Source organism: Vidua macroura, chromosome 7 (assembly GCF_024509145.1).
Source record: "Vidua macroura isolate BioBank_ID:100142 chromosome 7, ASM2450914v1, whole genome shotgun sequence".
NCBI lineage: Eukaryota > Metazoa > Chordata > Aves > Passeriformes > Viduidae > Vidua > Vidua macroura.
Window position 1 is genome coordinate 40692078 of NC_071577.1, and position 16729 is coordinate 40708806.

The 16729-nt window shown below is 40.3% G+C and overlaps 1 protein-coding gene across 6 annotated transcripts in view; it reads left to right on the plus strand.

Moving 5' to 3' along the window:
- The window catches only part of TANC1 (tetratricopeptide repeat, ankyrin repeat and coiled-coil containing 1), a 60099-nt gene that overhangs the window by 25903 nt on the left and 17467 nt on the right, over positions 1-16729 (plus strand). For 3 of the 6 annotated variants that reach the window (XM_053982882.1, XM_053982879.1, XM_053982877.1), the window contains 9 exons: positions 1530-1733; positions 5607-5708; positions 6802-6923; positions 7870-8059; positions 11412-11669; positions 12241-12360; positions 13433-13714; positions 14593-14747; positions 15992-16223. In XM_053982882.1, the coding sequence (XP_053838857.1) occupies positions 1530-1733; positions 5607-5708; positions 6802-6923; positions 7870-8059; positions 11412-11669; positions 12241-12360; positions 13433-13714; positions 14593-14747; positions 15992-16223 (1665 nt within the window). The remainder of the gene's footprint in view (positions 1-1529; positions 1734-5606; positions 5709-6801; positions 6924-7869; positions 8060-11411; positions 11670-12240; positions 12361-13432; positions 13715-14592; positions 14748-15991; positions 16224-16729) is intronic. The other 3 variants (XM_053982880.1, XM_053982883.1, XM_053982881.1) reach the window with 3 other exon arrangements.

Below are 16729 nucleotides of genomic sequence, written 5' to 3' on the forward strand. Positions count from 1 at the left end.
CATTTTTTCTGAGCTTGCAGGTGTGGGTTTGGTCTATTACCTTGAGTTTAACAGCTTTTCAGAAAGGGCCTGGAGGAGCAGGGTGCTGTTCCTCCTTTCTTGGAATGAAATTTATCTAATAGGTGTCTGTTATTCCATTATATCATAACCATTTTACACTTAACACAGGAGTTTTCCTTCTTCAGCAGAAAACAGCGCTGTTCAAATACACTGACCATCACTGAGGATACAGTACCCTTAGGCTGAAGCCTTGGGTTTTCTCAAGGTGTGGGTTTTGCTCCAAAGAGCTGCTCTGTCTGAACACCATGGGGATGTGAGTGGTAATGTGCAAAGGCTTATTGTAAAATTAGGAAATGAAGGGATTGAAAATGCTGTGGTACACATTTTACATTTTTGTCTTTTAAGTCCTATTGCTCTCAGAATCTGAGTCATGGAAGCCTGCTCTCCACAGCATCAGGAAAAAGAAAAACCAGAGTATGCTGGAACAAAAATTCCTAAGATGCAGTAATGTCTCTATATATTGACTGTAAAATATCTTTCCTGTTACCATCATGGTCAAATACTCCAAACTTACCGATTAGAGCTATTTAGCTCCATCCAGCTCTCTTCCATGTTGTTATGTTTCATATGCAATAGAGATGAGAAAATTAATTCAAATTTCAAAAGTCTACTAAGAAGGCAATGAATTGCACAGATTATGCCATCATAAAAAGGAAAATAGAAATGAAGGAATTCCGGGTGAATGTGTCAACCCTTTTGCACCCCCCACTCCTCAGCATCCACCTGGAATACTTACAAATTCCAAACTGCAACCTGGATATGTATCTAGTAAAAAGCTGTTAACAGGAATTCCAGTATTTTCTAGCTGCATTACCATTCTACTGTATTTTTCAACACCTTTTGTCGCAAACTCACATATTCTGTATTGAAAAATAAAGAATAATATCACCAGTGTTTAAATCTGTGTTTAAATCGGCTGTTGTAGAAGTTTAATTTTCAAAAGAACAGAAAAGGAATATCCTTAGTCTCTTTACTAGCACTGAAAGTGGGAAAACAAATCTTAGAGTGCTCATCTCTGAGTGTACCTATTAGTAATCCACCTTGTCATTACATGTAAAGGTAACCCAACCCTCCTTTAACTGGTTCAGTAAGCAGTATTTCAGGTGGTCCTGGCTTTCATGCTAATGCAGTGATGCTAAAACACCTTTTTAGTTTGAAAAATACTTTTATCTTCATAGGAAACTTGATGTTAACCCTAAGGATGAAATCTGAAAAGTGCCGACTGTTGAAAGTGAGATTTTTCTTCCCCTTTTTTCTCTTTATTACATTAAATTAGAATGTTGCTTACTTGTGTGTTTACATTTTCCCAGTGGTTATCTGGATTCTGCAGTGGAGGTAGCACAGTGGGGCAAGTCATGCTCAGTTTTTGCTGGCAAATGTTTTCTTGTGTTAAATATTTATATTTCAATGCAACTCTAGGCTGTTTATTTTGGCAGATCACCAAATACATGACAAAATTCTATTTTTAGCAGGTGACTGCTGCCCAGAGAATGCCTCGCAGGTTACAGCAACATCTGGCCACAATGCAGATTTCCCCAGTGGCGAGCAGCCAGGCTCCCAGGACACTTACAGAACGAACTTGGCCAAAGGAGTCTCAATGTCACTGCCGTCCTCGCCGCTGCTGCCACGGCAGTCCTATCTGATGCAGGCAAGAGCAAACAAGAAGTCTCCAGGTAAGATGAAACAATGAGCAACTAAAATCTTCATAACATGTTAATCAGTTATTGATAAATGCTGCATAAAATAACATAGTAAAGTCATGTTAAACTTTTGCAACAAGAACAAGAGTAGTGCATGTTTCCAGGTTAAAAAAAGTAACTGGTTATTAAATAGAATGTATTATTTCATGTGGCAAAAAATTAATCTGTTTGGTGTTGCAGATACTTATATTGAGGTGTCTGAATATGATTAAACTTGGTTATTTATGTTTAGTTGGTCAGGTGGAGGACTGCTGCAAAAAGCTTTGTTTGTGCATGTGTTAGTGACTGTGTGAGTATTGTTTGTGGCTTTTACAGTTCAATTGCTTTACTTGTATCTCCATACACAAATGTATTAATAGATAAGTTGCTGTGGAAGTGACAAGGAAGTTGTTAGTTTTCAGCAGTTGTGTGCTCAGTGGTGCCTGCCCATTGGTGTGGGAGCCAGACTAAATATGGGGCTCCATGGGGCTCCTTTTATCAGCATTCTGTGCATAGAAATCATTCCAGCACACCAGCATCACTTGGGTTCACTTGGGTCAGGGCGGGAGAGACAAGCGAAACTCTCCATGTTCCTGTTGCCTGTGGCGACACTCAGCAGGTTTGAGTTTATAAGGTCTGGAGCAGAGTGTCAAAAGCTGGGCTTTGTCAGCACAGAAAATGCTGAACAGTTGATGAGTCGTGACTGAAAAGCCATATTCACGATGACTGCAGAGTTATTCCACTGTGACCCACAGCCAAGGGAAAAGGTTTCCTGTGATGCTACAGTGCTGGGAATGCATTTGCATTTATGCATCATTATTTTGTACAAAGACCTAACCAGGTGACAGGAGGCTGACAGAAATATTGTGCTATTCCTTTGACTTTCACCAAACTCTAGCTAATGGAAGATGATTCAATATAAATTAGCTGTCTAGTATCTGGGGCAGGGGTAGTAACACGATTATACCAATGTCCTGATTTTAAAGCTCTCTATTTCAGTAGCATGACAGCAAGTTGGAGATCTTTCAGGATATGGTGAGTGAAAGAAGAAAGGGCTGCACAGGAGGCTGAAGTAGTGTTCTGAAGTTGGGTAGTAGTGATGAAGTTGTCTAACAATGATAGAACAGAATTCTAATTTCAGTCCTCTCAGTTGAGCTTCTTCTACTACAAAACTAGAATAAGCATTGTTTGGATTGGTTATCTTACAGGTGTGCAGTTAAACCAGTATTTGTTTTCTTAAAGGGGTAATAATTTATTGTAGTCTGATTTAGGAGGCTCAACTAAAAGAATGAAAATACTAATTTATAAGGGATGTTCCAAAAAACTTGATTGTGGAATTTAAGATATGAATAAAAGATGATGCTGCTGCACTTGAAAAAAATGTTTGCTGCTTTCCTTACATTAATGATACAATAATGCTTTAACAGAGAAAGGTTTCCCTGGAAATCAGTGGATTTCCATCAGTGAATGCCAGAGGTGACTCCTAGGAGAGTCTTGCATAAATGTACAACAGAACTTTAGTAAGTTTTGAAGTTAAACTTCAATTAAAACTTCTAATTAATAAGCAAATTAATCCTCATACCTGATTCTTGAGACTAGACTAGGTCAGAGAACTGGTTTCATCTCAGGCTGCAGTTCAGTGCCCTACCCTTGGGAGCCCTGGGACTGTTACTCCTGAGAGCACTAAGGTGTCCCAGCTCCAAGGTCCTGCATCAGGCAATCTCTGGGATCAGTACAGCTACAGATCCACTTAGTCCTGACAAGAGGGGAAGGATGGAGCTGCACAAGTTACAATGATCTTCTGAGACATCAGCTCTTCTGCAGTCAAAAAAGCATTAAGAATTACTAACAAAGCAAGAGATGACTTAAAAAACTATTGGTATGGAATTGTATAAATCTATATATTGTCCCCCTTGGGAGGAGACTGGAGTAACTCTGGTGATACCAGCTTTAAAAACCTTCACTAGATTTAGGACAGAACTAGAACAGGCTTCAGGAATGACTGTTGATGTGGGATGGCACTGAAGAGAAGTCATGGTAATAATAGACTGGAGTGGTGTTTGTCCACCTAGAAGAAAGGCAGTTGTAAAAAGGAGACAGTGCAGTCACTGTGTCTGGCAGTGTTGTGTTCACCTGCTGATGTTGCAGAGTATGAGAGAAAGGCTGGAGTTAGTTCCTGGAAGAAAAATCCATCTAGAACTCCTAAAGAGCAAGTGGCCACTTTTGCCTCAGGACACAATAAGGCACTCAGCAGCAGTCACAAGAGCATGGCAGGGAGTGTGTTTTCCCTTACTGAGATTCCTCTGCAATTTGCTGCTGATAAAGCCCCGTCCCAGATGAACAGTCTGTCAGACTTGATTCAGCCATCCTACACTTCTGTAAAAGAGCTGCTGTTCTGCAGATGCACTTCACATTTAAATGAGTCCTTTTCATCCAAGAGTTAATTCATGTGTCCTGTTCTAGATTAGTGCATGAAAATAAATTTACAATGAATTCTCCTACTTGTTGCAATGTTGTATATTGGGTTTGCAAGTACTGTAAGTCACTTCCACAGCATTTTGTGAGGAACAAAATTCAGTAGAGTTTCTTCCACAGCTTAAAGCATGAGCGTTAAAAATACATCCTGAAGATCTTTCTGTGTTGATCTAATTTTACAACTGCTACACGTTTGGGTTTTTTTAATTCTTTTAGAATGAGTGCTTTTTGTTGTCCAACTTCGGTATGTTTCATTATACTTCTGCTTACAAATGACAGGTGTGAACTATTGTCTCCTTAAAGAATGCAATTTTGTTTCAAAGGAATACGTTTTTAGCTGCTTTCACCAGGGCCAATGTCCCTTATTTTTGTTAGACAGTAGCGTTGGAAGAGCCCCCTCTGGTGCTGGTGCCGAGATGTTGGTGTAAAAATGGAAATTGACTCAAGAATCTCTACTACAGATATAAATATGTGTTCATATAGGACTGACACTTCCTCAGCAGTATTTCTTAGCTAAGAAATTAGATTGTCACCATGTTCCCGTATCGCACTTCTGGGTGGAAATCTGAAAGAGCAGATGGGTCCAGCCAGATCGTTCTGGGCAAATGATGTGATGTGGTGGCCAGGCCTTCACATCTCTGTGGTGGTGTGACCCTGGGAGCCTGAGGCCGCAGAGGAGAGATGCAGCTTTTCTTTAAAAGCAGTCATGAGTCTTAAAGTGCTCAGAAAAAAGAGCAAGAAATCAATGTAGTTTTCAGAGACTTAATGTAGCATCTGAGGCTGCTGCCAAAAGGAAAGATGGGATGCTTAATGTGGCTGAAGTGCCACAGCCTGTATATAGGGTGGAGTTTTAATAAACAAAGTGTCAGAGAGCTTTGGTGTGCCCTTGAACTCTGAAGCAAGGAGAAAGATGCTTTTTGAAGACCTGAACTGAGGAAGGGGAAAGTCCCTTTATCAAGGGCAATGTGGGACAGTTGGCATCAGGCCCACAGTCCCTCTGCAGTGCTCCCTGGAGGGGTTTTGCTCTATTAGCGTGGGAAGTGCAGAGCAGGAGGAGGCATAGTTGAGAGCCGAGGTGTAGTCCTGAGTTACACATCAGTACTGAGAGGAGTAGGGAGAAGAGTAGGGAGCTACTGGGGTTACATGCAGTATGCAGCTTACACACCACATACAATGGGTTTGTTTTCTAGCAGTCTTCGTGTTCTGAAAAGCCTGGAGCGTGTTTCTCACGAGAGTGGAAGTGCAGGAGCTCGCTGATCTTTGTGATAGCAGCTGTGTGTTTTAGAAGTAATTTCTCTGCTTTCTTTGCATCATAGAGAATAGATACAGGACATAGGAATCTTGTGGTCCATGTGGAAACAGTTCAGTATGCTGCGTTCATTCCCATTGCAGGTCCAGTCAGGAAGCCCAAGTATGTGGAGAGCCCCAGGGTGCCAGGTGAGGCAGCCCTGGCCCTGCAGAGGAGGCCGGAGCCAGGAGAGCCCAGCGCCAGTGGTGAGCATCCACCTGCCCAGCGTCTGTCCGTCCGCTCGCTGGGCTCCCTAAGTCTGGGCACCTGCTTCTCTCGCCCGCTGAGGCACTCTGTAGCAATTGGGAATTGTTTGTTGCACAGCATCTCCAAAAGTTAAAGTGCTAGAGCTGTTTGGGTGTCCTTGCTGCCTCCCAGCAGCGGGGGTGGCACCAGCAGCCCGGGTGCTGGCTGGGAAGGGCCTGTGCAGCTGCTCCTCAATGTCCCCCTTGGCAGCTCTGGGGATAAGAGCTCCTGCTGGGAGCTTCTTCTCCAAGTGGTAGGATGATGCTCCTTATTTAATTAGCTGTTTATACCTGAGGATGGGACAGGCCTATGTATATATATATTTTTTTTTTATATAATGGATGAAAGAAATAAATGCCCTGTAAATGTTCCTGTCAGAGCAGGTGGTCACAGGTTGGTGGGTGATGCCAGACTGCTGCCATCAAAGAAGGAAAAGGGCTGGAAATGCTTGTTGGTGAGATGCCATTAGCAAGAGTGTGTGCCAGGGCAGAGCTGTGCTTGGTTGCTTTTGTTGCAGGCTGCCTCATTTTGAGTTTTGTCTTGTTATATCAGTTGGATGGTAGGAGACATTTCAAAGCACTGTACTGATAAAATTAAATATCTTTGCACCAGAAGAGCTGGGGCTTTTAGAACTGGTGTCACATCTTTTGCATAGCAAACAAAACAAAGATGTGTGGTACTAGTTCTGATGTTAACTGTGAGATTACAAAACATCTATGTTATTAACCTCTACTCTTCACATTTTTATATGACAGAAATAGAATTTCAGCTTGCCACTAAGCTTTGATAGCATTGAGGTTAATACTACTCTTAGGAGAATCATTGTGTTATGTCACTCATCAGTCCAGTGATGAACTAATTGCACTTAAACATTTCTGGTTTGACTGGCAGGTGGGTTTTTCCTCCCCTAGATTTGTGCAGTTATGCAGAGGATCCAAGACCCAAGAGCAATTAAAAGTCTTGTGGACAATTTGGTTGTACTTTTTCTACATCTTTTAATAGTTCCCAAACAAAAGACTCTAACATTCAATTTTTTTTCCTCCCAATCCAAAGCAAAGTCTGACAAAGACTCAAGCTGTTCTCCTGCAGCACAAGAATTGATGACAAGATTGGGGTTTTTACTGGGAGAAGGGATCCCAACTTCTGTTCACATGGAAGAGAAAAGCGAAGTTATGGTAGGATAATGGAATATAATCTTTTAATGTTCATCCTGTTTCAGAGAGAACTAATCATACTTTGTCTATCTGCTAGCTGCAGTTACTTGATATCTACCCAAATACCATCCATTTTAATAGAAATATAGTAATAGAATTGGACTTCATTTTTAACAAGTGGTTTTTTTTCAAGAATTCCAAATCAATTTACAATTTCAAAACACACAAACTGAATAGATTTCTCATCATTTCTGGAGGTTAAATCTAATCTACTATGAATATGAATAGCTTCTAGAATTCTCTCTCCTTTTAGTATTTAGGAGGAAATATTTGCCTTCTCTTTTCAATGATTTCCAAGAATGGAGAAGGCCAGCATTCTGTTAAAATGGGAGCATGCTTGGGGAGAGGAGTGTGTTTATTTCTTCCTGAGAAGTTCAATCAGACAGTCCTTCTCTGTCATTTGGGGTAGAGGGATTGGAGAGAATCAGGCAGCTACTATCCACATGAAACTCATCTGCTAACTTAAACTTCACAGTAACTACCAACCTCTTCTCCTCCCCCTTGCTCTCTCCACTTCTAGTCCCAGCCCTCCTAAATCTTAATGTATCAGTTTGGGTTTTCACACTGATGGTGAAAACTTAATAAGACTGCAGTTCTAGGTTTTTTCAACTCAAAGAATAAATACTAGGGGTATCCAGTAAAGTGTTAAATAGATAAGAGATCTGCCTCACTACAGCTTTTTCACTGAATTGTGAAATTCCCTTTTTAATTCAGTGGTCACTTTTTAAGAGTAGTATGAAAGATTAAGATTTCCAGTCTAGACAAAGCTTTCACTTCTTGAAGTTTTTACTTGAAAAATGGGCTCTTTGCTTTGCTCTTATTCTACCTCAGCTCGAGGTGTCTAGTTTTCAGCCCAGCAGGGTCCTGCGTGCTGTGCAGTGAGTGTTTCTTGCTCTTTCCCTGGCAGCGTGCAGTCGCCAGCCAAGGAGTGAGTCCCTGTTCCACCCTCACCAGCAGCACAACGTCGCCCAGCACTGACAGCCCCTGCTCCACCCTCAACAGCTGTGCTGGCAAAACAGCAGCCAGCAAGGGCAGTCCCTGTGGCACCATCAGCACCCCCAGCTCCACCCTGGAGAGCAAGGACAGTGGGATTATAGGTGAGCATTTCCATTAGCACTTAATAGAAATTACTTTCCTCTTAATTGTGCAAGTCTGAGCAGCTGCTTTGTGTCACCATGTTCGGTTTTACACTGTCTATGGATCCCATTTTGAAAGAGTGAAATCTTGTTCTTGGCTATGACAGCTACTGTTATGTGTGCATTTCTCTTCTTTTGTTTTCCTGGTGCCGTTCTAATTTCTCCACTTTTTCCTTTGAAATAATTAATTTCCTCTGTTTTTTCTCCATTTCTTGTTTTCTTATGCCTTTTTTCTTTTCCATTCCAGAGGTCTTAACAGTGCTTTTCATAATGGTGAAGCACAGCAGGGCTTGAAGTTGATTTAATTTCCAGCTGAGGAAACAATAATTGATGTGATTTCTTATGAGAATAGCTTAAATTAAACTGTTTAAAGAAAGTGCAGACTTTTGAGTAATTGGCATGAAAATGAAGCTAAAGTGGGACATTGTGGAAGAGATGAAATGGTGTGATGCTCTGTTGAAAGATGGCTGAATTGAGAGACTATGTGCATCTTGTGTGGGGAGTCCATGACCATTGGAGGCACCACCCTCACAGCCCAACTGTTACAAGCTCCTTGCACCAACCAGCTGAGTATAAATCATTTCTACTGATCAGTTACCCTAAGAGACAGAGTTTGTCATGGGTCAAAACACTCCTGTATAAAACTTAAGTGTTTCAGTTGAAGAATTTGAACATTCCATGTCAGATTGATACATGATCAGCTTCGTATAAGATCTAATTTTGAGACAGCATGAACATCTTGATGTGAAGGAAAGGATATATCAGAGTTGTTTCTTTTGGAAAAAGAGCACAAATGTAGATACTGATATGAACATACTAGCCATGCTTGACAAGCTTGAAATAGTCCAAGAGTATGTCCATGCTCTAATTAAGGTCAGAATGGCTTCATGTTTGTTTGAAATAGTGTACTGCCATAACAACATCATTACTGTATAACCTTGGAAGTACCAGTGTTTTAAAGAAAATATTTTAGAACAGTGATAAAAGTTGCTTATTGAACTACTGAAAAGGAAGGATGAGTGTATGAATGCAGGGGGAACTTCCTGGTGGCTCCTTCAGTCAAGTATGTGTGGTTCATGGCTGCAGGACCACATGGAAATCATCAGCCGCTCCTCTGCAGAGCTGCTGTTCGTGTCTCAAATTCCAGGAGAATTTGAACACCCCCTGTCTCTTGGCTACCCATGGCAGCACCCCTTACATCTATAAAGGCATGAAACCAAGAAGGGAAAGAAGAGGCACCTTTCTGATAAGTGGCCTTTTGGTTTTTATATACAAGTATGTCTGTGTATTCAAATTTGTTATTAGTACATGTGCATTTTAAATTATGCTTAGCAAGTATATGTTTTCTAATGTCTTTGACAGAGTTCATCCAGCCATGAAAATATCTTACTCCTTCGTGCTACTTATGTGGGCCTCCTTTGTATTTCTACTCCCACTATGTTTTCCGGACCAGCAGACTGATGGGAAATCGGTCTTTTCTCCCTTTTCCTCTTTTTTGCTTACAGTTCAGGTTTCCTTTAGTTTTCCAGTGTTTTACTGCTGTAGCTGAATAATTCTTTGCTTCAGTTGAGGTTGACGTAGTAGCAGTAAAGGCAGGTTTTAAACTTCATCAAGGAGCTAAGCAGGAGAAAAGATTGGGCTGCTGGCCAAAACAAAAGCTTTGCTGGATCCTTGCTGCTGTGTCAGGATGGAAATCTTGAGCAGCCAGGTTTCCTGGAGCTGCATTTCACTCCAAGAGGAATCAAGTTTTAAAGATTTCATACTTCAGGAGGAGCCAGATTTTTTTGACATAACAATAAAAATAAAATAAATTTGTCATATGGAAGTCCAATCTAAGTGTGTGCAAAGATTAATGGGGTGCCTGGAAAGTTGTTTTTTTTTTTCTTCTACTGCCTCTAAGTTGCATGTCATATTATTGGTATTTCTTAGAGTAGGAGTTGTTGAGTTGAAGCATCCAATCTTCTGTTTCTTATGAATGTGAGCCTAAGCTGGAGGAACACAGAGTTGTACAAGTACCTCACCATCCTGCACGGCTGAAGCTGCAGTGCAGCTGGTGTGGAAGAACAGCTGGTCCTTCCTTGACTGGACCAGGCTCAGCATTGCAGGAGCCATCCCTGTGGTTGCATTTTTTTAGCAGTCCAGTATGCCAGAATGTTTTCATTAAAAAATGAGCCAGTTGAGTGTAGAATAGCCACAAATATAGCTTTAACTTTTAAATTGGTAGCCTGGGAAGGACCCAGAGTTCAAACAGATATTATAGTTTGAACTGGTATTGATTTTTTAAATGTTTTTTTTTTGATCCTGATGCCCTTTCATCCTATTTTGTATTTTCCTCTGTTGCATTAAAGTGTTCAGAATGCATTGAGTGTTGGCTTAACCTTCAATAAATATTTGTTGTTCAGTTATTTTGTGAGAGTTTAATGTAAGTACTTGAAAAACTTTTAAATTAAACAGAGTGGTTTCAGTATTAGTCATACAAAAAGTAGATATCTGCAAAGTGTTCCTAATTGGGCAAGGAGGTTAGCATAGTTTTACCAAGCATTACTCAAGTAGGTCTTCAGGAATATAAAGTCTTCACATTGTTGCAGGAGACCTTGATTAAATACAATCTCAGACAAATACAGGCACACTGATAACCCTCAGCAACCAAACTGGAGCATTTAGATCCCAGTGGGTAATGCAGTTGGTGTAATTTCTCATCCACAAAGTCACTGCAGCAGTGGAAATTGCTGCTCTGTACTACAGCATCCAAAAACACCTTAGTGGTCTTAGCTGCCTTTTAACTGAGGGTCTCTCTAGGTCTGTGTTGCTTATTGCCTAGCATATGAAATTTTCATAGCAGAAAAAACTCCCTTTCCCCCAAGCCTTTATTTGAGTCTCTGATTTATACTGCAGCACTCTTTAAAAACATAAATCAGTATAAATCAGTATAATAAATCAGTTTAATATAATCTGAAATTTTATTAAATAATTATTAATTAATTTTATTAATTTATTTATTTAATTAACTGGTTCTGATTCATCATGCATCTACTCCTGTTTGCTCTTTCTGACAGTGAAATGTAGTAGGTGCTTAAGAAAGGAGCAGTAAATAGCTTACTTGCTGGAAGGTTTCTATCAAGATTGGTTTGCTAGGTATATGAGTACAGGCTGATTGTCATCCTGATGTGATTATGTATTCTAAGTGAGACGGACCTCTGAACAACATTGAATTTTTGTCATTTGTGTTTCACAATGCCATTTGAGAATGAAAATTCTTATGTGTGTGCCGTATTCCTCTGACTTTACTTGGTTTTTTTCCCCTCTTTCTCAGCCACTATAACAAGTTCATCAGAAAATGATGATCGTAGTGGATCCAGCTTAGAGTGGAGTAAGGATGGGAGTCTCAGAGCTGGAAAACACCAAGGCATCAGCCGTGATCGAAGAACAGATAATTGTTCACCAGTTGCAGAAGAGGAAGCCATTGGATCTTCTGAGAATTTGCCAAAAGAAGTACCAATGGGAGAGGGTCCCCTTCCTTACACTCAGAGTTCTGCCTCTTTAATAATGCCTCGTCCAAACTCTGTTGCAGGTAAAGTCCTGAGGTCAAAACCCAAGGGTGTTCTTAATGATAGGACATTTCTTTTGAGTCTTTCTGTTGTTAGTATGAAAGTATCTTTATAGGATAAAAAGAAAAAAAGTCTATGTTCTGAACTGAATAAATGAGCATTACTTCTTTTGTTTAAAACTGTGATCCAGAAGGCTCTTACCATGCTTTTTGGTAGGTCAGGACTTTTGAAACTCTTCAGAGGTCCATCAGTTATTCCAGGACACTGCCTGGTGACAGGTAGTGTATTAGCAGGTAATACCTGAACCAATTCCAACGCTTCTGACCTCGCTGATGTGGTTGTTTCTACAGTAAAAAAAGAAAAGTCTCTCAGTGAGAGAGCTGACGGCCATTTAAACAGGGAAAAACCCAATTAAATCTTTAGTCAACTTGATTGAAACTCATTTTGTAAATGTTGCAACGTGAATGACTTAGTTGCCATTGTCTAGAAAAGCTTCTCTGTAAGTAACATGCAGATGAAGGACTGTAATAAATAATAACATTCTTTGTAACTTGTGTTGAGAGAATAAGCAGCTTCAGTTCTTTAATACTCTAGCAACAAGTTCAACCAAACTGGAAGATTTGAGTTATTTGGATGGACAAAGAAATACTCCTTTACGAACTTCAATTCGCTTACCTTGGCACAACACTGCTGGCGGAAGAGTGCAGCAGGAAGGTAAAGGCAGAGATATTTACACCTGCATCTGTCTGGCACAGTCACACATTCCTTCAGCAGTTTGGAGCATGGGTGGGCTGCGAGCTTTGTGAACAGCCCTGTCCTACAGTGTTATTGTGGAGTGCTCCTGACAAGTCACTCTGCATGTCTGCCAACAAGATGCTTGCTTACGCTTTTTCCTGCACAATGCTATGGTTTAGAGATGGAATGTGTGTGTGCATCTGTTACAACCAATAACAATTAAAGGCAGAAAAATTTAAGTGAACTCCTAGTAAAACTGATCTTGAGGAGCATATGTAGATACTATGCTGCCCTCTTCCATTTATGGCTTTTCACAGTCATAGATTAATTCTGAAACAGAAGTTGTGTAACATTACATTTGGCTAATGAATCTTTAGATCTTTAGAGCATATTATTGATGAATATTATTATTCCTGTAAATTTTAAGGTATTTTATGCAATCAAACCCAAATTCTTTCCTAAGTCATCAGGTGTTTCCCAAGTGTATATATCAAAGTAATCAAAAGTGTAACTACTGATCCTGTGACTTGAAAAGTACAGAAAAACAAGGTAGTAATTTTTTTGGTATTACTTCAGGGTTTTTTTATTTTTTTTTACTTTAGGGGTTTTTTTAAACAGAAAAATTATGTTAGTCTCTTTACCTTTTTCTGTTTCTCTGTAAATGTCTTTACAGATTTGAAGACCTAGCACTGTGATGCTCAGGACATAATTCACTCTAAAATGAAAAATGGTGCTTCCCCATTTGTAGAATTATTAATGCATTATTAAGAAAACTTTTTGGATTCTACAACTTACTAACTCGAGTTCAGTTGTAAAACAATAGACTGTACCTGTAGCTTCTTTCCTCTACAATTTAATTCATGCAAAAATTATGGAGATGACCTGAACTGAGGCAATCAGATTTTATTGCTTTCCTGGTGAAAGCACTAGAATGTCTGGTTATGACTGATAGTAACAAAGCTTCTAAATGATGTTGCCTTCTGAAACTGTGCTGTTTGACTGCATGTCAAGTTTCTTCTGGTAAACTTTCCTCCCTGACACATCTTTTCAGCTCGTTTCATCCCCTATAAGCCTCAGGACATTTTGCTGAAGCCGCTGTTGTTTGAGGTGCCAAGCATAACCACAGACTCGGTGTTTGTTGGAAGAGAATGGCTGTTTAACGCCATTGAAGAAAAACTGCAGAATCCTGACCCAGCAGAGAACAGGGGAGCAGTCATTACTGGAAATGTGGGATTTGGGAAGACTGCAGTCATTTCAAGGCTGGTGGCGCTCAGCTGCCATGGAAGCCGCATGAGACAAATAGCCTCCAACAGCCCAAGTTCATCTCCTAAAAGTATGTTCTTTTTCTGGGTAATGGTCTGGGTTAATGTGCTGACATCAGGAGTCACATGTTTGCTTTTTTGACTTAAGTTAGTCAGGCCTCATCAAGTCTTAGGCAAACACTTTTTTCTTCCAATGAGCAAAGGAAGGAGTTAAAATTTTGTGTTCTGACAAATACCTTCAAAGTGACATAATGTGGGCTCAGCCCATCAGAGAGGTGGTATAACACAGAGGCAGCGTGCAGGATCTCTTCTTCTTGTCAGGCAGTGTGTACCCCAAACTCTGAGGATATGACTGCAGCAGGCTTTGTCTCACAAGTTTGGAAAGGGAGCAGTGAGTGTTTCTTTCCCACTGTGTACCCATTGTGTATGCTTTCCATAGAATTTTTGTAGAGGTGAGAATAAAGCTGTGGAGAAACCTTTTCTGTGTTCTACTGGGATCCATAGCATCCTGTCACCATATCAGTCCAGTGCCTACATTAACTGGAAGGATGGTGAGACTGTCATTACTGCTATTTCCCTGCCTGACACTTCAAATGTTATTATTACTAATAATAACAATGATAAATTTCCCAAGAGTTCAGTCATACAGTAACTACTAGTTTAAATGAGGCATTGTATGTATAATTTTCTGAAGGAAACTCTTCACATCAGCATGGTTTTGCTTTCAGTAATTCTGTAGTTTTGATCTAAAAGTCAGTTGAGTTATTTTAAAATTGTAAAGTTGCAAATGTGTGCCTGTATTTATCAGACTAGTTGCAAGCTTCTTTTATAACAGTATTGCTCAGTTTCAATTTTTACTCTAGCAGTAAGATAAATCTGTGGTGTCTTCCTAGAAAGCAATCTCCTATCAGCAAATTTGGTTTCTCTTGTATTTGTTGCCTTTTACAAGCAGGTGGTGACTCCTGTCAGGAGATTCCCTTAAGCCAGTTACCCCCGTGTCCCCCTCCATCAGGTGACACCAATACAATGAAGACTCTGACTTGTCCTGGTACTCCTGAATACAAAACTCAAACAGGGGATTCTGTGAGACACCTCGCTTCAAAGGTGAGTTTTCACTTCCTAAGAGGTGTTCAGTGTGTTAGAACCCTCTAACCTGGGAGTCAGTTTGCTTTGCAGAGCCCTGGGCAGGCTGTGGGTGGTGTGGGGAGGGGGCAGCACCTTGGCACCTCAGCTGCCTGCCTCTTGTACTTGTCAGGTGATCACCTGAATCCTGCGTGGTCTTAGAGTTACCTTAACAATTTGTCATCAGTTTGGTGTGGGTGTGGGACATTGGGATCCTTTCCTTGCCAAAGGGGCTGTATGTTTTCTACAGGGAGCTGCTCAGTGTACCTTCAAAAAGCAAAATTCAGGCCGGGGGAGACAGGGAAGATAAAATGTTTGGTTCTTGTATAACCCATTTATATGCTATGATACAGGTTGAGTCTGAATGTAGTTTTATTTTCCATCCTCTGAAAGCCTGAAGTCATTTTTGTATTAGATTAATATGTTAGGTGTTTTATTTTTTGCCTAACTAATGAGTGTCTGAATTGCATGTTTTATATGAATAATTGTAGGGAGAACATGAGGTCTTTAACATTTCCAGTCTTTAAAGTGATACATATTCGTTTGAAGCAGTGTCATGAAAACCACTGAAGTGCAGGCTTTTTATTCACTGTGAACACCATGTTTTCCTTACGGTTTGTTTTGGGTTTTTTTACCCCAAAGAAATATGGGTTACGTCCTGGTTTATTTTTAAGTAATACACAGCTTTGGAATACTCGGAATAAAGCCAGTTGTCGTATTTCTCCATTTGCTTATGTAAGGGTGTCTTTAATAGCTCTCTGTCATTTACTTTTGCCTGATGGTCAAATTAGTCCTTAGATCGTTACAGTGTGGGACGTGGTATTGTTAAATTACAGCTACTGGGTTACCTTGTCAGACCCCCCAGGTTACTTTTGTGCTCAGTTAATCAGCTGCTTACCCACTGTATCCGAATGCCATGAACTCAAATTATGTTTTCCTGTCAGAATCTGACACTTTGATTTCTTCTCCTCTCTGCATACCCTGCAAGGTCAAAAACCTATTTCATTGCCTTCCTCCCTGTGTTTGACCTAGACTATCAGAGACTGTTAAAGCATGGAATCTAACACTGAAAAGGATTTTGTAGTTGAAAGAGAAATTTAAATTTAAATGTAATTTCAATTTAATAAAATTTAATTTATTAAAACTAGTGCAACTAGTTAGTTGCACTAACTAGTAACCAACCAAAATTCTGAAAGAGTAACGCTTTTTACTTTGTAATTCTGCAGGTTGTTGCGTATCATTACTGCCAGGCTGATAACACATACACGTGCCTGGTCCCCGAGTTTGTGCACAGCGTGGCAGCTTTGCTTTGCCGCTCACAGCAGTTAACAGCATACAGAGATCTCCTCATCAGAGAGCCTCACCTGCAGAGCATGCTGAGCCTGAGGTCTTGTGTCCAGGATCCAGCAGCAGCTTTTAAAAGGGGAGTGTTGGAACCACTTTCAAACCTCAGGAGAGGTACGTTAAGTAGGAAGGGACTTGGAATCTAAACTGCATAAAGAGTGGAGAAAAGTATTAAAAATAAATAAAGAAGAACATTTGTGGACAAAGGAATTCCTTAATTTTGCTAGTTGTTTGTAACAATAATAGATGGGTTTTATACAGTTGATTAGTGTTTAAATTAAAATTCTGTGAAACTTATTAATGGTCATAGAAACTTTATATTTACTTTTTTGCTAGAAAATGGGAAGACAGCTATTAGCTTGAAGTTAAGGCTGGCACATCCACATTAAAGCATTTTGTTTTAAGACACTGTCTAATTTTCTGCATCTGCAGGAAAAAAAATTGGCCTAAACATCTGCAAAGTGGATGTAGGTTTTGCTTTAAAATGGATGTGGCAGTTTTCCAACAATCACAGAATCTCCTAAGGACCCACCAGGATGATCAATCCAGCTCCTATCCCTGGACAGACACCCCAGCAATCCCACCCTGGGCATCCCTGGGAGTGGTGTCCAAATGCTCCT